The sequence below is a fragment of the Lotus japonicus genome, chromosome 3 (genome assembly GCF_012489685.1).
Source record: "Lotus japonicus ecotype B-129 chromosome 3, LjGifu_v1.2".
Taxonomy (NCBI): domain Eukaryota; kingdom Viridiplantae; phylum Streptophyta; class Magnoliopsida; order Fabales; family Fabaceae; genus Lotus; species Lotus japonicus.
In genome coordinates this window covers 73501709-73525928 of record NC_080043.1, presented here as the reverse complement: position 1 = coordinate 73525928, position 24220 = coordinate 73501709, and the positions used below count along the sequence as shown (strand labels likewise).

General features: G+C 40.0%; 2 protein-coding genes across 2 annotated transcripts; both read left to right on the top strand.

The window, feature by feature from the left end:
- The first annotated feature begins 3044 nt into the window (after positions 1-3044).
- LOC130744696 (uncharacterized) lies at positions 3045-4133 on the top strand. The gene has a single exon (XM_057596859.1). It carries the CDS (start codon positions 3045-3047, stop codon positions 4131-4133), a length of 1089 nt encoding a protein of 362 aa, XP_057452842.1.
- Positions 4134-13379: 9246 nt separating this feature from the next.
- Positions 13380-23710, top strand: LOC130745779 (pyrophosphate-energized vacuolar membrane proton pump-like). Its single transcript, XM_057598159.1, has 9 exons — positions 13380-13730; positions 14803-15377; positions 15551-15930; positions 16219-16305; positions 16392-16722; positions 17083-17275; positions 22635-22852; positions 22952-23011; positions 23193-23710. Exons 1-9 carry the CDS (start codon positions 13481-13483, stop codon positions 23394-23396), a joined length of 2298 nt encoding a protein of 765 aa, XP_057454142.1. The 5' UTR covers positions 13380-13480; the 3' UTR covers positions 23397-23710.
- The last annotated feature ends 510 nt before the right edge of the window (positions 23711-24220 follow it).

Sequence of the window (24220 nt, the reverse complement as noted above, 5' to 3'; positions counted from 1 at the left end):
AAAATCTTGGTCCTTTTTATAAGAACCAAATGAAAGTTTGAGCTATATTAATTATTTTTTTTCCAATGATGCCCTTATTAATTCTAGCTTGTAAAATGTGTCTCATTAATTATTCTCTCTCTTTCCCACTTTCCAACACTAATAACAAAGGGTAATTTGGAGGTTTATTTTGATTCAAGACAAATTTAATGCATTTTATCTAGTTTAACTACAATTCTTAAACTATGTGAATTTTTTTTTTGTTGCTTATAAATAGGACAGGAGGGAGTACTTCTTATAAAAGAAACCAATATACATCTTCCATTTGATTTTTATAAAATGGGATGGAGGAAGTACGCAACTAGAGTGGTTAGAGTTAGGGGTGTCCAACGGATGGTTTCGGGTCACCGCACAGTCAGGACCGCCATTGTCCGATCATATCCTCGATTTTGTCGGATCTCAAATTTTGCGGGTGGCGGGTGTATTCAGGCGATTAAGCAAACCAAGAGTGAAATCATAATAAAAAAAATAACCCAGAGAAAGGAGAAGAAAAGAAAAGACTCAGAATTTTCACTAAAATTTCATGTTGCAATACAAAATATGAACAAACAAACAGAACAAAATCAAAGAATCTCAACAAAAATAACCTATTAGATGAACCCAGAAACCAAAAAGAACCCAAAACCATGTAGGAACCCATAAGTCATAACCCTGAACCGGAACCGCCTCAGCCATCTATGCATGACAAGATCCCCTCTGGTTTTCCCAAGGGGGTTTTTCCTGGTAAGGTTTTAACGAGGCATGATTTCTTTAATCCGTCTCCAAGGAGGTGGTGGGTGGTGGGCTTCTTTACTAGTAGGAGGATCACTGTTGTTATTTTGTAAATGTTGCTACTCTTAGTCTTAGTTCTTTTCCTCATCGTTTCCTACTTGTATTGGGTTGAAGTACCCATTGTAATTCACTTCAATATATTTCATATGGCTTATCAAAAAAAAAATATCCCCTTTGCCGAAACGAGATCGCTCCACCGTGACAAGATCAGCTCTGATAAGCAACCTTATGTCCTTAGTTAAGATAAAGGAATGCTGTTTTGAGTGTATGAAGCTTCCAAAATCTACAAAGAGAGAGAGAGAGAGAGGCCGGGGGCGGCATTGGTGGTGCCATGGTGGGCAACAATGATGGTGGACGATGTGGTGGAACAAATGGCGTGCGGTGATCGCAAAGAGGAAGAGAAGAAATGGTGGATGGTGGTTGTGCATCTGATTTTCGAGATTGGGGACGAGATGTGGTCAAGACTCATGATCTCAGAGAAGGAGTGTAGTGATTTTCGAAATGAGTGATGGAGAAGTGGTGGTGGTGGTGGCTGGCGGTTGTGTTTCAGATTGGGGAAGAAGGATTCAATGGGAGGAGATAAGGTTTGGTTGGTTGGAGGCTGACGACTTGTGAAGGATGTTCAGGAGTTAGTGGGAGACTTAAGAGCTAGGTTACTTCTGGACTGAGCTGAGCGGGCAATTTTTTTTTATGTAGTTACTTCAATCGGTTCGGGTGGGAACCGACCCATCCAAACCTAATAAAACCGTTTTTTAAACCCGTCATAAACCAAAACTGAATTGGTTCGACCCGCAGATAAAAAAAGATCGATTAACTCGGTTTCTAGTCGGACTGCTTAAAGTTGGACAACGCTAATTAGAGTGGTGGGAGTATTATAGAATCAACAATCATATACTCACATCTCATTTTTTTCTTCACTTCATTTCCACATATTTTTATTTGTATCTTTCTCATCTTATTATCTATCACATCTTATACTTTCCCTCTCTTACTTTTTCTTTTTTTCATATCTCTCATTCTCCATCTCTTTCCATCTCATTTTTTAGGTGTGAAAGAATAATTATTCTTATGGAATGAATGATGAAGTAGAGTGATTTATAAATATTCATTCGTGAAAAAAAGCAAAAGAAAATGACTTGTTATCCGATAGGATGCTTTGCACGCTATTCAAGACACGTTGTTACGTCAGTGTCACAAAAGCCATTCCTCTGAGCTCCCACAACACAACAATATCCTCTCCTCTCACCCAGAAATAGAATTTACAAAAACAACAATCACAATCCTGTGCTTCCTTGCGCACGGTAACTATCAATATCTCACCCTTTCAAAAAAAATCTCACCCTTCGCCATTTCCATCAACAACACCACCGACAGCGTACAGCGACTGCTTCAATTATCGGGCCCACCTACTACCTAACAAACACAGGATATTCCTTGATGCTAGTCTCATTCCGCAATTCAGAGTAAAAATTTGAATCAACCTGAACGCGAGCGTATTTGAAGTTTTGGTAAAATTAAATTTGAGAAAATAATAGTTAATTGGGTTATCTAAATGACTCACTTACTAACCTATAATTCTCACAATTCAATGGATAAATATAATTTTTTATAAATAAAATATTTTCAACTCATTTATCTCAAATGTAATTGAATGATGTGTTATTTAACTTAAACTCTCTCTTAAATAATTTAGATAACTTAATCTGCTCTAAATGAACGCAGCAACAACAGACTAGTACTACTAGTTTTCACGGTATTGGAATGCCAAATTCCACATTCCAAAAATAAACATCTGTTTTTTGAAATCAACCCAATGACACGTTCAAAGAAAAAACAACTATATTATCCAATGATGCCTTAAAAAAAGCTATTATCCAATGACACGGACAATATAATATCCTCTCATGTTATCTTTTGGTAGATCTAATATCCTCTCATGTGATTGCGTATTGGTCTGATATGGGTGAACCGAGTTATCATGTAATTGGGCTAACCAATATTCTGTACTTAATGGGCCGGATCACCCATGGTCCATTCAGACTAAAAACCCAAGCTATAAATAAAGGTATCACCCAAGCGGTAGGGGGACCTATCATTTTACGCCATTTTCTCAGTTTTTCGTTTACTTCGCTTGCTCTCAGTTTGATTAGCCTACGTCTGAGGTTCCATACCGGAACATTGGCGCTCACCGTGGGGCCGAAGGAAATTCTTCCTAGGCTTCATACGCAGAAAAGATGGTTACTCGATCTGGGGCGAACGGAGAGAGGAACCACAATCCCCCTGATGGCGTTCCTCCCGACGTTCTCCAACGGATCATGGATGATCTCAATGATCTCCGTCAACACAACCAGAAACTTCAGAATCAACTTACTGATCTCAACCAGACACATGGGTTAAGAGAGGGCGATCGAAAAATGGCGAAAACGGTGGTGGATTTTCAACCTTTCACAGAAGAAATAGCAAACACTACCGTTCCAGACAACTTGAAGACGCTTGTCTTGGATTCGTATTATGGCGACACTGATCCCAAGGACCATTTGGTGTATTTCAACACGAAGATGGTTATTGTGGGAGCATCAAATGCACTCAAATGCAAGATGCTTCCATCAACTTTCAAGAAATCGGCTATGATTTGGTTCACCACTTTACCATCACGTTCGATTGTGAATTTCACAGAGTTATCGGCGAAGTTTTTGTCTCAGTTTTCAACCAGCCGCGCCCAGAAGGTTACTCCGGCGACATTGTTCAATGTTCGTCAAGGTTCAAATGAGACTTTACAGTCGTATATGGGGCGATTCAATCAATTGTCTGTTCATTTGGAGGATAAGATGCCAGAGATTTGCATTGCAGCGTTCGAGTTAGGATTAAGGCCCGGAAGTCTGAACAGTAATTTAAGCAGAAAGCCGGTGGAGACGATGGCACAATTGTGTGTAAGAGTTCAAGGATTCATCAAGGAGGATCAAAGTGATCAAGTCAAGAAGAACCGCCCGAATGCGGCGTACGCTGGTCAGCAACAGCAGTCTGAGGCGAAGAAAGGAGCGGTTACCGATCAGCGTTCAAAAGGTTCGGCTGAACGTGGGGATAAAGGGTACAGCTACAGGAACCGTTACGATAACCGCTCTCAATTTAAGCATCATGATCAACCGTATGGGAATCGTGGGTATGGACATTCGATGACGTGGACCCGAAATCAAAATGATCGTGCAATGCCATTGACGATTAATTTGACTGAGGCTTTACACACGTGCTTGGAGGCGAATGTAATCCGTTTTCCCCGGCAACCAAAACAACCAACAGGCAACAACGTGGATAAGAGAAAGTAGTGTGAATATCATAGAATCTCGGGGCATGACACTGATGATTGCTTCACTTTGCGAAAGGAAATTGAAAAATTAATAAAGGCTAGATGCATGCAACACTTAGTTGGGCGGAACAATTCAGATGAGGCTGAAACTTCGACAAAGCGAGATGAAAAGGGAAAGGAGATTGATAATGAAGAGCAGAATAAACAGCCAGATGGGAAAGCAAAGGGGCGGATTCATTCTATTTTTGGTGGATTTCGCGGTGGAGGAACGACTAATTCAGCTCGTAAGATGTACGTTCATTCCATCAATGCTGTTTATTCTAACGATTGGGGAAGTTGGGCAACCAATCAACTCGATATAACTTTTACTGTGCGAGATTTTGAGGGAGTTCAGCCTCATGAAGATGATCCAATTGTTGTAATGCTGAGAATTGCTGATTACGAAATTGAGAGGGTACTTCTGGATCAAGGAAGCTCGGCGGATTTGATTTATGGCGATGCTTTTGAGAAATTGGGGCTAACTGAATCTGATTTGTTGCCTTATGATGACTCTTTGGTGGGTTTTTCTGGAGAGAAAGTATTTGTTCGAGGTTATGTGGAGCTGAAGACTGTCTTTGGAGAAGGGAAAAATGCGGAGACATTTGCTATTAAGTTTTTGGTAGTAAAATGTACTTCGCCCTATAATGTACTCATTTGGAGGCCTTCACTAAACATATTGGGGGCGATCATTTCCACACGACACTTAACAGCTAAGTATCCGTTGAGCAAAGGAGGAGTTGGAGTTTTAAAGGATGATCAAGTGGTTGCCAGAAAATGTTATTCAAAAAGCTTCAAGCAGTATGGACATATGGGAAAGAAGGCAGTGAAAGAGGGGCATCGAGTCTATGAGGTGAATGTAGATCAGACAGACATTAGTTTGGATCCTTGTGATGGATTCATTGAGCACAAGATGACATCAGAAGAGGAAACTAAGGCGATCCAGATTGGTGAGCGAAACTTGAAAGTTGGTGTCAATTTAACTACAAGTCAAGAGGACAGGTTGGTAAAGTTGTTATCTGAGAATATGGATTTATTTGCATGGAGTGCAAAGGACCTTCCAGGAATCGATCCGAAATTTATTTGTCACAAATTGGCTTTAAATCCCGGGGCGAAACCTTTTGTTCAATTCAAAAGAAAGATGGGCGAAGAAAAGGCAGAGGCAGTAAAGGTGGAAACCAACAAGTTACTGGAAGTTGGATTCATTATGGAGGTTAAGTATCCAACATGGTTGGCGAATGTAGTAATGGTGAAGAAGGCTAATGGAAAGTGGCGAATGTGCACAGATTATACAGACTTAAACAAGCATTGTCCTAAGGATTCTTATCCTTTACCGAATATTGATAAGCTTGTGGATAGGGCGTCTGGATTCGGAATGCTTAGCCTCATGGATGCATATTCAGGGTATCATTAGATAAGAATGTATTAGCCAGACGAAGAGAAGACAACTTTTATGATGAATCAGGCGAACTATTGCTATCAGACTATGCCATTTGGGCTGAAGAATGCGGGAGCAACATACCAGAGGCTGATGGATAAGGTGTTTGACAAGCAGGTGGGGAGGAACATGGAGATTTATGTGGATGACATGGTGGTCAAGTCAGAGGAAATGATGGCACACTGTTCTGATCTTGAAGAGGCGTTTGGCGAGCTAAGAAAGCATAACATGAGACTTAACCCAGAAAAATGTTCGTTTGGGATTCAAAGCGGGAAATTCTTGGGCTTCATGATCACAAAGAGAGGAATTGAGGCAAATCCTGATAAGTGTAAGGCGATACTTGACATGCAGAGCCCAACCTCAGTTAAAGATGTGCATAAATTAACAGGAAGGATAGCAGCTTTGTCCAGGTTTCTTCCGTGTTCTGGAGAAAAATCAGCACCATTTTTTCAATGTTTAAGGAAGAACAAAGCTTTTCAGTGGACTGAAGAATGTGAAAGGGCATTCAAAAGCTTGAAGGATCATTTGTCCAACCCGCCAATTTTAGCCAAACCAATTCTAGGTATTTCACTGTCAATGTTTATTTCCATATCTGATAATGCAGTTAGTTCAGTTTTGTTGCAAGAGAATAAAGATGATTTGAGGATCATATATTTTGTGAGTCACGCTCTTCAAGGAGCTGAGGTTAGATACCAAAAAATTGAAAAGGCTGCATTAGCTTTAATCATATCCGCCAGGAAATTAAGACCTTATTTTCAAGGCTTTCCAATTGTGGTAAAAACTGACTTGCCACTTCGCCAAGTTTTGCAAAAGCCTGATCTAGCCGGAAGAATGGTCTCCTGGGCTGTTGAATTCTCAGAATTTGGAATCACTTTTGAAAGGAAAGGTTTGGTTAAAGCACAGGTATTGGAAGATTTTGTCAATGAAATGTCTTCCAGTGAGAAAACTATGGAAGTTGGAGAATGGAGTTTGTCTGTGGATGGTTCATCCAATGTCAAGGGAAGTGGAGCCGGAATAATTCTAGAAGGACCAGGAGGTGTGACAGTTGAACAGTCACTTAAGTTTGACTTCAAAGCAAGTAATAATCAGGCAGAATATGAAGCTATAATTGCAGGTTTGAAGTTGGCAATCGAGATGAGAGTCAAAAGCATGATGATTAAAACAGATTCTCAGATAGTCTCCGGGCAAATTCAAGGTGAATATCAGGCGAAGGACGCACAGCTGGCTAAGTATTTACTGAAAGCTCAAGAGTTGATAAAGCAGATAGGCAAAGTGCAGGTCAATTATGTTCCGAGGGAGGAGAATACAAGGGCGGATATTCTGTCAAAGTTAGCAAGCACCAAGAAGCCGGGGAACAATAAGTCATTCATCCAGGAGGTTTTGAACAGCCCAAGTATCGAAGAGGATGAGATAATGATGGTGTTGACTGTAGCGGATTCAGATTGGATGGGGCGTATCAAAAAGTGTTTGGAAGCAGAAGGCTCTGATTTGCTGAAATTTTCTAAAGACCAAGTTCGTGAGGCAAGTCATTACACATTGTTGGGCGATCAATTGTATAAAAGAGGGATTGGAGTTCCTTTGTTGAGATGTGTCTCTAAAGATGAGGCGAAAAGAATTATGTTTGAAGTTCATGAGGGCGTGTGTGCAAGTCATGTAGGAGGCAGATCTTTGGCGGCGAAAGTGCTCAGAGCAGGATGCTATTGGCCAACTTTAAGAGGGGACTGTATGGACTATGTGAAGAAGTGTGAAAAATGTCAAATTTATGCAGATTTACATAGGGCGCCACCTGAAGCTCTTAGCTCAGTGAGTTCATCGTGGCCATTTGCAATGTGGGGAGTGGATATTCTGGGACCGTTTACTCCAGCAGGTTCTCAGATTAGATTTGTTTTGGTTGCGGTATACTACTTCACTAAGTGGATCGAGGCGGAATCGATGGCGAAGATAACAGCAGAAAAAGTCAGAAAATTTTATTGGAGAAAATTAATTTGCAGGTTTGGCGTACCAGCAACTATCATCTCAGATAATGGAACACAATTTACTAGCAGGAATGTGAAGAATTTTTGTGCAGAAATGGGAATTGAAATGTGTTTCGCCTCAGTTGAGCATCCTCAGACAAATGGTCAGGTAGAGTCAGCGAATAAAGTCATTCTCAATGGAATTAAGAAGCGGCTAGGCGAAGCTAAAGGATTGTGGGCTGAGGAGTTGATCACGGTGATTTGGGCTTACAACACTACCCCTCAATCCACTACTGGCGATTCACCTTTCAAGTTGACTTATGGGGTAGATGTTATGATCCCAGTAGAGTTGCAAGATGTAACTTTTAGGGTGGCGACTTATAATGAAGACCAGAATGACATGAATAGATTGGTTGATCTCAATTTGGCAGAGGAAATGCAAGCAGAAGTTCGTCTGAGGCAAGCAGTGGTAAAACAGAGATCTGAAAGGCGATACAATTCCAGAGTGGTTCCGAGGCAAATGAAAGTTGGTGATTTGGTGCTGCGTCGAAAGGCAAAGGGACCTGATGATTCGAAGTTATCACCTAATTGGGAAGGACCTTATAGGATTCTTCGAGAGCTTGGTCAAGGGGCTTATCATTTGGAGAAATTATCAGGGCGAAGGGTTCCAAGGGCTTGGAATGCACAACACCTCCGCTATTACTACAACTGATTCACCATTTGTGTTCTGTACAGTTTGTGTGTTTGTTTAAGTTTGTAGCAGTATGTTGTGTTCAAGACTATGTTTGTTTTCAGTGTGTTGTTTAAGACTTTGTTATGTGTGTAAGACTTAGTGGGATGCACTCTTTTCTCTACCCCAGGTGGGAGAGCTTTTAACGAGGCATCACACATTAATGAATAACATGTATGCACTCTTTTCTCTACCCCAGGCGGGAGAGTTTTTAACGAGGCATAACCTTTAAAAATGTTCATGTGTGCAACATTTTTCATTTTTGTTTTCTTGATTGGAAACATATCAACTTAAGTTTATCAATTGGGCGATGCCAGGCAATTGAGAAAGAGTAAGACTCTTAAAACTAGAGCATTTGACCACGAATTCATAAGCACAGCCTTAAGTTGGATTAAGCTTGTCCAAATTAAGCACAAGTCTCCACGCGAGCAAAACAATTGAATCAAAATGGGAATTTTCGATTCAACATATAACTAAGTTCAAATGAAATTTTTTGACTAAGTTAAAATTACAAAGGCCTTATGATTCCAATAGAAGTTGATTACTTAGAGATTTCTCTAGAAATTTCATAAACTTGCTTATGCAATTTCCCACTATACGTGAATAGTATACTGGGCGAAGTGAATCAAGTGATTTACCATTATGTCGAAATTACACGACTTTCCAATCAATAGTAGATTGGGCGAAGAAAGTAAAAGCAAGTCCAGGAGTAAAGGTTAGTGAATTGCAATGCTTTTGGTTTAATATTGATTTAGTCATTAGCCTTGAAGCGTTGGAACACGTGGTAAGTAACTTAGAGTATTTTATGTTTCATGTGTTCAAGTATCAGAATAAGAGTTATAAGTGAAAGTATGACTAGGCAAAGCGAGTATAGTCATAGATTTCATAGATAAGATTTTAAGTTATGAAGGTTATGATTTTTAGTGAGATAAGAGTTAGTGTGAAGAATGTTCCGTTAGAACGAAAGCTGAGGTAGAAGTTTAGATTTGGATTCAATCAAAAGTATTAAGTTAAAAGTCAAAAGCGATAAGACAATAAAGGAGAAACACATTTCATTAATTAAGGGGCGGAGCATTACATAGGTGGTCATGAGATTAAACAACAAACAAACAAAGTAGCGAGAAAACTTAAAAACTAAAAACACTTAAATACTAAGATATTTGGAACAAATCGAAACCCAATCTAAGATGTTTCTCCCTCGCCTTCCTTTCCCGGCTGGTTGTTTTCTTCATTCTTTTCTTCTTCATTTGCTTCTTCTTCTTCTTCACCTTCTCCATCCGCGTTATCCGGGCTAACCAATTTATCATTCAAGATGCGGGCATAGGGGTTTAGCCCTTCAAAGTTGATAGCCAGGTCAGGATTGAGAAAGGTGATTTGTCCTTTTGCTTTGGCGAAACCAGCTTCAAATTGGTCTAAGATAGAACATTTCAGTTTAGCAACCTCTGTTTTCAAGCTAGAATTTTCTTCAAGAACTTGGTTGTGAACAGCAGTCAGTTGGGTAAGGTCAGCCTTTACCTTCCCATTTTCTCTAGTCAGTGTTTGAATAGAAGTGTTGTTTTCTTCAATAGTTTTCTTTAAGTTTCCAACCTCCAAAGCCAAATCAGCGGCTTTATTTTCAGTAACCTTTTTGGATTTGTCCAACAGTTTCAATGTGGCTTTCATCTTCTCAATTTCTTTTTCTTTTTCTTCAACGAGCTTGGCACTTGAAAGGCCATCAAATCCAGCAGATTCGAGATCGATCATCTTGGAAATAGCAGCAATTTCCAAACCCTTAGTCATCATGGCCTGACAAGCCTCCTTTAATCCAATCCTCCTCATCTTCTCACGGTCCGCCTCAAAGACCAAATTTGTCTCCACTAAAGAGTTGAAATCAATCTTGGAGTCCCATAGTGAAGTTACTTCGTTAGAAGTTAACTCTTCGAACTCTTTTAACAGGTTCTTCCAGCAAGGGGGCGGAGCGCTTGATGAACAACCTTTGTTCGTTTCAACAGCAGCATTTTTGTTCATAAACTGATCCAGTGAAGTTTGATTCGGAGTTTTGCTTTTGGTCGAAGCAGTCTCTTCATTTTTCTTCTTTTTCTTGGTGGGGCGACCAGTTTCGGTGCCGGAGTGACTGGTGTTCTGATCGGCGATAGACTTCGCCGGGTTTCTTTTTTCGCGAGCAGCCTGTTGCTCACGACGGAAACGGAGGATATCATCTTCAGAGAGGCGAGCCATATTTGCTGCAATAAGAAAACAACGTTAGCATACAAGAGAAGTTTTATATAAATTTCGAAAGAGGGATGTAAGTTAGAATGCCTTACCAATGTATGTACCCACTTCATTTTTTGAAAGGGCGTCCATAAAATCTGTAAGATTTAATCCTAAGCCAGACAAAAATTGGCATTCTACTAGTTCTTCTGGAGTCAAAGCGTCATCAGAAATTTTGATGATAACTTCATACCGGTTCGTCCAGTAGAATGGGAACCGAGGACTTCCATCATCATAATAGAATATGTCTTTGCAGGGTTCAGATTCACGAAGTTTAAAAAAATTTCCCTTGAAGTGTTTATAGTGGCTTTTGAAAAGAGTGAACAGTCCTAGATCCCTAGCGGTAGCGAGTGAAACATATTCACCTCTAACGTTTCGCCCACAGGTCTCAAAGAAATAGAAAAATTTATTGCTAGTGGGTTGGATATGTAAAGCGTGACACAGGACCTCGAAGGCTTTTATGTAAGCCCAAGCATTACCATGAAGTTGGGTATGGGCTACATTTAGGAGAGTTAAGACAGAACAAGTAAAATCGGAGAATGGTAGGGTATATTTCAAATCAGAAAACAAATTTTCAAAAAGATAAGTGAAATTTCGCCCTTGATCATCTTTTTGCCCGAAACAACATGGTTCGTCGGAAGAACAGGGAAGTATATCTAGGTGGGCATCCAGTCCGTCCTTTCTAAAATTATATTTAGTAATTAGATTTACAACAGCCTTGGGAGTGTTAATTTTTGAAAATTGTTTCTTGATTTTACTAGAGACCCATAGAGAGTTCGCGGTAGTTGGAGCACTAAGAGTGGAGGTTTCTCTACGAGTACGTTTAGTAGCCATTTTTCTGGTCCTGAAAATAAAATTTTAGAAGTATGAGATGAAGAAGGAGTTTAGGATTGAGGTCTGGGTTATTCAAACTATAGGTTTCTGAGTTAAAGACGCAGACTATTCATATAAAGTTGAAGGCAAAAGTAAGATGCAGGAATTCCAGAAAGAAAATAGAGAAGAGATTTACCTTAGAGAAATGTGACTTGAGTAAATTTTGGAATAAGGAGTTCTTGGATGCAAAGGTGGAGTACTAAGGGTGAGGAAACAGCAAAGTTAGAACTTTTTGGTATATGGTGAAAGGAGAAAGCACGAGTAAGGGTAAAGTGAAAATAATGGACTTTATATAGAAAAGGGGATGAAGATGAAAAGGTGAGTTAAAGGGTGAACAGACACGTGATCTCACGCGTGCATTTAAAGCGCATGGTCTGACGATTGGAGGGAAGTGACGTATTGGTCTGAAAAGCTTTAAATTTGAAAGGAGGTGATTGTTGAGGAATTTGAATCTGAAAGGACATATCGGTCCGGAAGAGAGGATGTTTTTAAGGGTGAATTCAATTTTCACAATTCAGAGAGGGTACATCGGTACAACTACTTTAGGAAAGAGTGTGACTTTTCATGTGTGAATTTGTTTGTGATTTCAATTACATTTATTTCTTTCTTAATGATTGTGTTAATGGAACTTGAAAACGCCAAATAACACTGTAGCTCCAAGTTCCCAGATATATGCAGGATATTTTGTGGATATATTTATGACAGGGGAAGTAATGATGATTTTGAAACTTGACACGGTAAGTGTAAATGAAATGACAGCTGAGCGGACTTGACAGCCTGGTTCACACATCAAAAAAGAGATAAGAGAAGAGTCGGATTAATGTGATCATTATTTACTTTTTATTTAAATTTCCTGTAAATTTAGATTGTCCGCCCATTTTATTTGCATTTTGTTTAAGTTATGAGCAACTTAGTAGTTGTGGGCTTCGTAAAGACACTTTCGTCTTATTTTAAGCCTCAGTGTCTTGTGGGCTTATGGTCTGATATGGGTGAACCGAGTTATCATGTAATTGGGCTAACCAATATTCTGTACTTAATGGGCCGGGTCACCCATGGTCCATTCGGACTAAAAATCCAAGCTATAAATAAAGGCACCACCCAAGCGGTAGGGGAACCTATCATTTTACGCCATTTTCTCAGTTTTTCGTTTACTTCGCTTGCTCTCAGTTTGATTAGCCTACATCTGAGGTTCCATACCGGAACACGTATATATATTTCTTCACAATTTTTTTTGGAAAACAAAAAATATATAAATATACAGATAATGTTGTGAAACAACTCTCTTAATATAAGGACAGTAACCAAGCTCACGTACTACAATAAAAATCTTCCAACACCCTAAAAACCCCAATTTATGTCTTCATAGATATTTAAACAATCTCAACATTTGATACATTTGGACATAACTTTCAATATAAAAAATATGAGGGAATTTATTAACCCTAAATACACACTAAAGCCTTAAAATTTGTCTTATGTTATAAATGTTTATATAAGTATTTGAAAAAAAATAATATAAATAACTTAACCTATTTATAAATTTTTTAAATTTTTTTATAAGCAGTACAAAATAGCCTACAAAAAATAATATATACTTATTTATAACAGAATTTTGATAAGTTTGTTAAAATAACATATAAACAAGGATATATGGTCATAAACACTCAATTAATTTTTCCCCAAACTCACCCTAAACAAAATCCTTGTAAAACTTTTTCATTCACAAAGTTTGATAGATACCTTATCATTGAAGAATCTATTCCTTTTATTTCCACTTTTTAAAACACTTTCCTTTTAACTTTGGAAACGTTCTCATGTATCCATTTCAAAAAAAAAAAACGTTCTCATGTATCCACCGTCAGATGAGCTCAGATTTCGATACAAATGATCTCACGGATAAAAAGTCGGGTACAACTTAAACTTGAAATGTTCAATACACCCTAACACGCTCTCTCCCCCAATATAAACATCACGAGTCCCACACTTCTCGAACTCACCTCACACTCTCTCCGTGTCTGTCTCTATTCCGGCGAACGTTATCAAAATCTTCCCGTTTCGGCGGAGGTAGGTGGTTTCCGGCGAGTATGGGTGCGACTCTGCTGCCGGAGCTTGCGACGGAGATAGTGATCCCGGTGTGCGCCGTCGTAGGGATCGTCTTCTCGTTGGTGCAGTGGTTCCTGGTTTCGCGCGTCAAGCTTACATCTGAGACGTCGTCGTCGCCGCGCAACAACAAGAACGGTTACGGCGCCGAGTACCTGATTGAGGAGGAAGAAGGCATCAATGACCACAGCGTCGTCGCCAAATGCGCTGAGATACAGAACGCCATCTCTGAAGGTAAGGTTCTCTGGTTTAGATCTGAAGATTTCTACCTGAGATCTGGTTGTTATACGCCTCTTCCTGTTTCGCTTTTCGTAACCCGACGTCGTTCTCGTAATCATTTTCTTCGTGTCTTTTGGTATAAACATAAGACATCATTTTTATTTTGTTTTTGTTTTTATTCTGTTGGCTTTATCTACTTGAGTCGGTGTTTGAAAAGGAAAGTAAAGGGCATGGTAACTCTTGGATGTAGATTTCTTATGTCAGATTTTGTTATAGTTAATTATTATTAGTTATATTCCTGAATTGTTGGGTTTGAATGTTGCTTGCTATTATTATTAATATATGTTCTGTCATTTATGGTAAGGATCCACTAGGGTTATATACTAGTTAATAGCAAAATCTTGCGTTTTTTTTTTTCCTGTTTAAGATATCTGAGTCCATGTTGTACTTCTAAGCAGTTGTTTTATTGTTATTGTTATTATTTTAAATAGCGATGTAGTTCTACTGCGGTTATGTTATGTACTTCATCCATCCAGCTTTTATTTATTTATTATTATTATATGATATTTGTATCTTTCATTATTGTTAGCTTTATTTTTAGTATGATTATGGTTAAATATTGTAATTATCATTATGACATTATTTAGCTAATGTGCTTAATCATGGTCATGGTATGACATAGGATCAAAATCCTTTGTCCATAAATTGTCTTGTGGAAATAAAAAATAAAATAAAATTGTGTCTTGTGTCTCATTCTCTATTGCGCTTTTGAAATTGTCCCACGTCAATCAAAAATCTCTTATTCATGAAATTTTAATTGACGCGACACAATTTAATTGGTTGAGACAACAAATGAGGCATTGTTTGATGTTTGATGAAGGAAGGTCTTGAGTAGTAGCCTCTTGGCAGTAGTTATAATTTTCAATTCTGTATTTGAAGTTTTTTTTGGATTTAATACCCAGAATACTTACACTAGCTAGTATTTGTCATCCCTTGTGAGCTTGTGAGCTCTGGCCATGAAAAGTGATTTGTATATTCGATAGAATTGTTTTGTTCTTATACTTACAAGTTGTGTATGGATTTACAGGTGCGTCGTCCTTTCTTTTCACTGAATATCAATATGTGGGGGTCTTCATGGTTGCTTTTGCAATCCTGATCTTCCTTTTCCTGGGCTCTGTGGAAGGCTTCAGTACTAAGGGCCAGCCCTGCACATATGATAAGAGCAAGCTTTGCAAGCCAGCCCTTGCAACTGCATTGTTTAGCACTGTGTCTTTCGTGCTTGGTGCTATCACTTCAGTCATATCTGGTTACCTTGGGATGAAAATTGCAACTTATGCCAATGCGAGGACAACCTTGGAAGCTAGAAAGGGAGTTGGAAAGGCTTTTATCACTGCATTCAGGTCTGGTGCAGTGATGGGTTTCCTTCTTGCAGCAAATGGTCTTTTGGTGCTCTACATTACTATCAATCTCTTCAAGCTTTATTATGGAGATGATTGGGCAGGTCTTTTTGAGGCTATCACTGGCTACGGTTTGGGTGGATCTTCCATGGCTCTGTTTGGGAGAGTTGGTGGTGGTATCTATACCAAGGCTGCTGATGTTGGTGCTGATCTGGTTGGAAAAGTTGAAAGAAATATCCCTGAGGATGATCCAAGAAACCCAGCTGTAAGTCACATTTGAGCATTTCAAGCTCTTCACTTCTCTCACTCTTTTGAAAAACAATAATTGAGAGATGGATGCATTAATATCACTATTTGACTCATTCTGAGAAATGAGTGCCTTTAGTTTCTGTAGTTGTAATGGTATTGACTATTGAACCTTTTCCATGGTCTCATTAGGTCATTGCAGACAATGTTGGTGATAATGTTGGAGATATTGCTGGGATGGGTTCTGACCTTTTTGGCTCATATGCTGAATCTTCTTGTGCTGCCCTAGTTGTCGCTTCCATTTCCTCATTTGGAATCAACCATGATTTCACCGCGATGTTATATCCCCTTCTCATCAGTTCTATGGGCATTCTTGTCTGTTTGATTACTACTCTCTTTGCAACTGATTTCTTTGAGATCAAGGCTGTCAAGGAAATTGAACCAGCATTGAAAAATCAGCTTATCATCTCCACAGCACTCATGACTGTTGGAATTGCAATTGTTAGTTGGGTTGCTCTGCCATCAACCTTCACAATTTTCAACTTTGGGGTTCAGAAGGAAGTAAAGAACTGGTAAGATGTCATATTCAAATGTTTATAAAACACTCAATCTTGCATGCCTTATGTTGAAATTTCTGACATTTTTCCTCTGCGATGTTGTTTTATGTTTTCTTTTCTAATTCCTCTAGTGAAACACAATAGGTTAGCTTTTATTAAATTTTAGCTGTATTTTTTGAAAATCTCCGTGTTTGGTATTTGTGTCTTCATTTCATGATGATCACCTAACTTTATAGTTGTTTTAGTCTTCCTGAGCATGGATAACAATTGAAATCAAGCTACTAACATGTTTAAAATCCCCAGGCAACTGTTCCTCTGTGTCGCTGTTGGTCTCTGGGCTGGACTTATTATTGGGTTTGTTACTGAATATTATACAAGCAATGCTTACAGGTAGCTCATTGTTAACAAAGTTGTGCAATCTTTTATTTTTTAGTGCTGAAATAATGATCTTGACCGGCATTGTTGATTGTCTTCAGCCCCGTACAAGATGTTGCTGATTCTTGCCGGACTGGGGCTGCAACCAATGTCATCTTTGGCCTTGCTCTGGGATACAAGTCTGTTATTATTCCTATTTTTGCCATTGCAATCAGCATTTTTGTGAGTTTTTCTTTTGCTGCAATGTATGGCATTGCTGTGGCTGCCCTTGGGATGTTGAGCACCATTGCGACTGGGTTGGCTATTGATGCTTATGGGCCTATCAGTGACAATGCGGGAGGTATTGCTGAGATGGCCGGCATGAGCCATCGTATCCGTGAGAGAACTGATGCCCTTGATGCTGCTGGAAACACCACTGCTGCCATTGGCAAGGTACTATGATGTTCTTATCGTTATTGCTTCCTTTTTATGTCAGAGCTGGCTGTTAAATTTTCTGGTTCCAAATAGTTTGCTTATATAGATTGCTGTGCCAAAATAAAAATGCTGGAAAAAACTATTATGTGAAGTAAAGTGAGTGTGATAGGAGTTTGGATGAGTTTTCCCAAGCATTGTGCTGAAATTTAACCCTACAAAATAGGAGCTTCATCCTTGCATTTTCTAAAATGGGTAGAAGGCTTCTGTGATATTGGTTGCTTTGTTTCCTGTGATGGTCATGAAGCTGAAGTTACATTTGATGAGCTATGCTTTGCTAAAACATATTTATTACTGAATTTACTGTCTTTCTTGTACTAGGGATTTGCTATTGGGTCTGCTGCGCTGGTGTCTTTGGCCCTATTTGGTGCTTTTGTCAGCAGGGCTGGAATTTCAACTGTTGATGTCCTGACTCCCAAGGTCTTCATTGGACTTATTGTTGGTGCCATGCTTCCTTACTGGTTTTCTGCCATGACCATGAAGAGTGTAGGAAGTGCAGCTTTGAAGATGGTTGTTAGGTACCAGAAAATATGAAGGAAACTGGAACTGAAATTGTATTGATTATACTGAATTTCTGGTATGAAACCCAGAAATTGTGTTAGAGAATACAAGAAACGAAGGAAAATAAACAGAGCAATTCGAGAGTGCTCTTCTCTCCCAATCCTAAGCCCAAAAACAAGCCTACCTCATTCTCTTACCATAACTAACATATATTCCTCTCACTCCCTAGTGGTCCCCCCCCCTAGCTGTACTACTAATAATAACACCTCATCAGGTGGTTATTTAAGAATCCTAACATTCTAGAAGGCCTTGTCATTTGACAGAATGCCAGTGGACTTGGGCTTCCTATTGTAGACTTTGCCAAACCTGGGCCTGGCCATAGCAGGTGCAACATCTCTCCCCCCTTGAAGATTCACCTTGTCCTCAAGGTGATGGTCTGGAAATTGTGCTATCAATCTGTCCAATTCTTCCCAGGAATCTTCAAAAGCTGGCAGATTCTTCCATCTCACTAGAACTTCTGTGGTTCCAAGGTCATTCTGTCTGGCATCCAAGATGGTTTCAGGTTCTACTTGAAGCTCCCACCCTTCATTTAGATCTTTGGGCAATGGTTGGCTGACGATCCCCTCCTTCACTACTTTTTTGAGCAAGGAAATGTGGAATACTGGATGAACTTGGCTGTCCTCTGGTAATTGAAGCTTGTAAGCAGCAGCATTGATCTTCTCTATTATAGGATAAGGACCATAGTATCTAGGGCTCAACTTTTGATTCTTCCTCCTGGCCAAACTCTTGAGTTTGTAGGGTTGAATCTTGAGATACACAAGATCCCCTACCTCAAATTGAATGTCTCTTCTATGTTTATTTGCTTGCTGTCTCATTCTGTTTTGAGCCTTCTCCAAATTTTCCTTGAGTTCATCTAGCATAAGGTTCCTTTCAGCAGTAAGCTTCTCCACTTCCTCTACTGAAGTGACAGAATCAGTTCCCCTGATGATAGCAGGAGGGTCTCTCCCATATAAGGCCTTGAAGGGAGTGGTTTTGATGGCAGAATGATAGTTGGTATTATACCAAAATTCTGCCCAAGACAACCATCTTGGCCATTGCTTAGGTCTTGTTCCTGTCACACACCTGAGATAGGTTTCAACACACCTATTTACTACCTCGGTCTGCCCATCTGTTTGAGGATGGTAGGCAGAGCTAAATTTCAGTTTGGTTCCAGCCAATCTAAAGAGTTCAGTCCAGAAAGTGCTAAGAAAAACTCTGTCTCTGTCAGAAACTATGGTATTGGGAAACCCATGTAGCTTTACTACCTCCTTTATGAATATTTCAGCCACTTCCTTAGCATTATAGGGGTGTGAGAGAGCTATGAAATGGGCATATTTGGTGAACCTGTCAACCACCACAAAGATGGTGTCCTTCCCCATTGCCTTAGGAAGGCCCCCTATGAAATCCATAGAAATATCAGACCACACTTGTGATGGTATAGGAAGAGGTAGTAACAAACCTGCTGGATTCAATGCTTCATATTTGTTTCTCTGGCAAACCTCACAATCTTGCACAAATTTCTGAATGTCCATCTTCATCCCTTCCCAGTAAAATAGAGCTGAGATTCTCTTATAAGTTCTAAAGACCCCTGCATGGCCTCCAAGAGCAGACTCATGGTATTCTTTGAGTATGGTGAGAACCTTGCTGGACTCCTTTGGTAACGCTATTTTGTCCTTATAAAATAGTCTTCCCTTCCTTAATTGATACCCTGCTAGAGATTGCCCTTGTGTCAATAGCTCTTGCATGATTTTTTTACATTTTTCATCAGCCAATAACTCTTCTTCTAAGTCATTCCAGCCTTCACACTGAATAGATGAGATGGCAGAAAATTGCATTTTTCTGGACAAGGCATCTGCTGCTTTGTTTTCTACTCCAGGTTTGTACCTGATTTCAAAATCATAACCCATCAATTTGGAAACCCATTTTTGCTGATCTTCACCCATCAATCTCTGGTCAGCTAAGAACTTTAAGCTCTTTTGATCTGTGTGGATTAGGAACTTGCTACCAAGTAAATAGTGCCTCCATTTCTGGATTGCGAAAACCACAGCCATTAATTCTCTTTCATATACTGATTTTGCCTGAGCTCTGTCAGATAAAGTCTTGCTCATGAATGCAATTGGTCTCCCTTCTTGCATCAAAACAGCTCCAAGCCCCTTTCCTGATGCATCAGTCTCAAGCACAAATTCCTTGCTGAAATCTGGTGCTGCCAACACAGGAACAGTAGTCATTACCTCCTTTAATTTGGCAAAAGCTAGACTGGCTTCCTCATTCCATTCAAAGTTGTTTTTCTTGAGGAGGTGGTTTAGAGGTTGAGCTAACTTGCTGTAATTCCTCACAAACCTTCTATAATACCCTGTCAAACCCAAGAAACCCCTTAACCCTTTCACTTCTTTGGGTTGAGGCCAATTCAGCATGTCATTGATTTTAGAGGGATCAGCAGCTACTCCTTGCTTGGAGATTACATGACCTAAATAGACCAATTCTGGTTGGCCAAATGAACATTTCTTTTTATTAGCTACTAAGTGATTTTCCTGCAAGCTTTGGAGCACCAACCTCAAATGTTCCATGTGCAATTCTAAACTCTTGCTATAGATTAGTATATCATCAAAAAAAACCAAAACAAACTTCCTTAAATGAGGTTTCAAAACCTGATTCATGAGGGCCTGAAAGGTTGAAGGAGCATTAGATAACCCAAAAGGCATTACTAGATATTCATAATGTCCTTCATGAGTTCTAAAAGCTGTTTTATGAATATCCTCCTCTTTCATCCTTATTTGATGATAACCAGATTTTAAGTCCAATTTAGAAAAGATAACAGCAGAACCTATCTCATCTAATAATTCATCGATTATAGGTATAGGGAACTTATCTGGTATAGTAACCTTGTTCAAGGCTCTATAGTCAACACAGAAACGCCACCCTCCATCTTTTTTCTTCACTAGAATTGCAGGGCTACTGAATGGACTAATGCTGGGCCTTATAATCCCATTCTTGAGCATGTCCTGCACTTGAGTTTCTATCTCATTTTTCTGGTAGAATGGATACCTATAGGGCCTTATGTTTGGTGCTGCTGCTCCTTGCTGCAGTATAATAGCATGATCAGTAGGCCTCTTAGGAGGCAGCCCATGAGGTTCTTGAAACACCACAGGGAATTTTTCAATAACGGTTCTCAATTCAGCAGGGACCTCAGCTACTGCTATGTTGATACCTTCTACAAACTCATGAGAAAGACAGAAATCCAGGTCTTTGTTCTTCCTTGTGCTCTTTATGTTTTTGCAAGCTTCCTGAATTTTATTACCCTGCGGTTCTCCATGTAACACAAACTGCTTGCCCTGAAGGTTCCACTTAATAATAAGTTCTTTGAAGTTGGCCTCAATGTCCCCAAGGCTGGCTAACCAATCCATTCCCAGGACTAAATCAGTGCCCCCAAGCCCAAGGATAAAGAAATGTTGAGTGATAGGGATTCCTTGCACTACCAGTGACAAATTCTTGCACACTCCTGAATTTCTCTCTCTGGCCCCATTTCCAACTTCCACCACATATTCAGTGGTTGCTACAACAGCCAAGTCTAGTTCATTCACAATATTTTGGGAGATAAAATTGCTGGTTGCTCCACAATCTACCAGAATCCAGATTTCCCTTGTTCCAAGTCTTCCTCTAACTTTGAAAGACCTGTTAGATGTTAAGCCCTCTTTACTATTAAGAGACAATTGCAGTATTTTGCCCTCCAAAACAAACTCACCATCTTCAGCTTCTTCAAATATGTCTTCCTCTTCTTCCTCTTCATCTCCCTCAATGAGAATGAATTGGAAATGTTTCTTAGCACACACATGTTCTCTTCCCCACTTCTCACCACATTTAAAACACAATCCTCTTCTACTTCTCTCTTGCAACTCATTTTGAGAGAGTCTTTGTCCCCCTTGCCACTTCTTCTCAGGGTTCTTAGTTTCATTCCCTCCATCGTCCTGGGTCTCTTTTGGTTTGGTTTCCTGTCCAGTATTGTTCTTCCCCTGATGACTGGAATTATAACTTATGTGCTTTCCCCCATAACTTGAAGATTTGCTTCCAAACCCACCCTTATCCTTCCACCCACGTTTGTCCTCATCCTTTCCTTTTTCTCCTCTGAGAGCAGAATTTTTTTCCTCAATCAACAAGGCCCTATCCATCAATCCTGCAAGATCAGCAGCAGGGTACAATTTCATTTCAGCTTTGATTTCCTCCTGCAATCCATTAAGGAACACTCCTTTCAGGATCTCCCTATCAGCACCTCTCATGGGTGCTGCTGCCTCTTCAAAGCTTTCCCTGTAGGCCATGACACTCCCTTTTTGCTTAATGCTAAGCAAAGGGCCAAAAGGGTTCTGAACCAAGGTGGGTTGAAATCTCCTTATCAAGGCTTGCTTGAAAGGTTCCCAGGTTCTCTCCACAGCTTGCTCTTCCCACCATTGAAACCATCCCAGTGCTTTCCCTTCCATGGCAATCATCACCATCTCCAACCTCTCCTCCTCCCCTACACGACTGAGTTGGAAGAACCGTTCAACACGATTAATCCACCCATAAGCATCGCTTCCATCAAACATGGGGATGTCGACCCTTCTTCCAGTCACAGCACGCAAATGGACGCGATGGGGGTGATCGAATCGCTCCCTGCTGTGGTCTGAGGTACGCGACCCGGTTCGTGACCCGGTTCGCGACCCGGAGTGCGAAGACGAAGCGTCGCGATCTCGCTCTCTGTCTCGCGATGGTCGCCGGTTTCTGGGTGTGTTCGATCTTCCTCGCGTGCGCCTCCGTTCCCGATTCATGATGAGTCGCCGGAGCTCCTCAAATTGCTCCGTGGCCATCTCCTTCATCGTGGTAACAGATCGCTCAAGGTCATCAACTCTGGACTCCATTGCAGCTCGCGTAACCACCATAAAAGCTCCCTCAGGATCGGGAGCTCTGATACCAATGTTAGGTACCAGAAAATATGAAGGAAACTGGAACTGAAATTGTATTGATTATACTGAATTTCTGGTATGAAACCCAGAAATTGTGTTAGAGAATACAAGAAACGAAGGAAAATAAACAGAGCAATTCGAGAGTGCTCTTCTCTCCCAATCCTAAGCCCAAAAACAAGCCTACCTCATTCTCTTACCATAACTAACATATATTCCTCTCACTCCCTAGTGGTCCCCCCCCTAGCTGTACTACTAATAATAACACCTCATCAGGTGGTTATTTAAGAATCCTAACATTCTAGAAGGCCTTGTCATTTGACAGAATGCCAGTGGACTTGGGCTTCCTATTGTAGACTTTGCCAAACCTGGGCCTGGCCATAGCAGGTGCAACAATGGTTGAGGAGGTTCGTAGGCAGTTCAACACCATCCCTGGAATCATGGAGGGTACCGCTAAGCCTGATTATGCTACCTGCGTCAAGATTTCTACCGATGCATCCATCAAGGAGATGATTCCTCCAGGTGCTCTTGTCATGCTCACTCCACTCATTGTTGGTATCTTCTTTGGTGTGGAAACGCTTTCTGGTGTTCTTGCTGGTTCTCTTGTTTCTGGCGTGCAGGTAATACATTTCTCTGGTTACATCTTGTGAAATTTTGTCGAAAACATCGCATCATGTGAAGTTTGCTGAATCTTGTTCTTGTTAATTGGTTTTTATTAGATCGCAATATCAGCATCCAACACTGGTGGTGCCTGGGATAATGCTAAGAAGTACATTGAGGTAATAATGTTGCACATGTGTTTCTGCTTTTCAGTAAATAACTTTAGATAAACGTTTCATAAGCTAATACTTAAGCACTTGCATAAACCTTATAACATGCTTATGTTATAAGATAAGCTTAAATAAGCTCTTTTGAGCTCTGCATTATTGTTTATTGATGAAATTGGCTTTGAAATTTCAGGCTGGTGCATCTGAGCATGCAAGGACCTTGGGCCCAAAGGGGTCTGACCCACACAAGGCAGCTGTTATTGGTGACACCATTGGAGACCCTCTTAAGGATACTTCTGGCCCTTCACTCAACATCCTTATTAAGCTCATGGCGGTTGAGTCACTTGTTTTTGCCCCATTTTTCGCAACTCATGGTGGCCTGCTTTTCAAGATCTGAGGGATTGAGACACACTAGGGGTAGAGGTCTCATTCGTTTAAACTTATATTTTGGTTGGAGCTTCAGGCATTTTTCTTTATTCCAATACCTCCAACTTTTTAGGTAGTTTTTCAATCATCAGAACTGGAAATTTGTTGCAGAATTTAGGTTTTTGTTTCACCAAAATTTAGTCTTTGGAATTTTGCGTGTTCGATGTCTTGGAAAACTGAGTTGCATCAATTGAATTTTCCGAAATTACCTCAACTGTGAACCGTCTGCATTGGCTGATAGAATTGTTATGGATCGTTCTTTGATATGTAGCTTAATTTGAACTATTCCTCTTGACATGCAAGAATTCAGCATCTATGTATTTTAAGTTTCGGATCCTTAACGGTTTTCTCCACTACGACACTAACACTAGTGTTATCAACCAAACTATAGAACAGAACTTTATGCAATAGTGGATATTTAATGTGCCTTCTTCAAGTGCCTTATAGGAAATTAGGAGAAATTGAATGCTTGCACAAACCGACAGTAAATCAACTCGGTGCCCATAGGCCATATTGGTACTTCATTGTCAGTTTTCAATCTCTGCTTTAATTTCCTTCTACCCATAATAGCGGCGCTTCTCATCTTCATTGGTACTGACTACTGACGATCATCTACCACATCTAATGTTCAGTTTGATCTACCATTTAATTCTAAACAGTTTTGCGTCATATTCCTATACCGACTCCACGATTGATACTTTATTTTATCAGCTGAAATTCATATAAGGTTCACTAAGTACCCCACTCCTACCCCGCTCCTAATTTGGTGTAAGCTACATAGATTTTTAACCAATA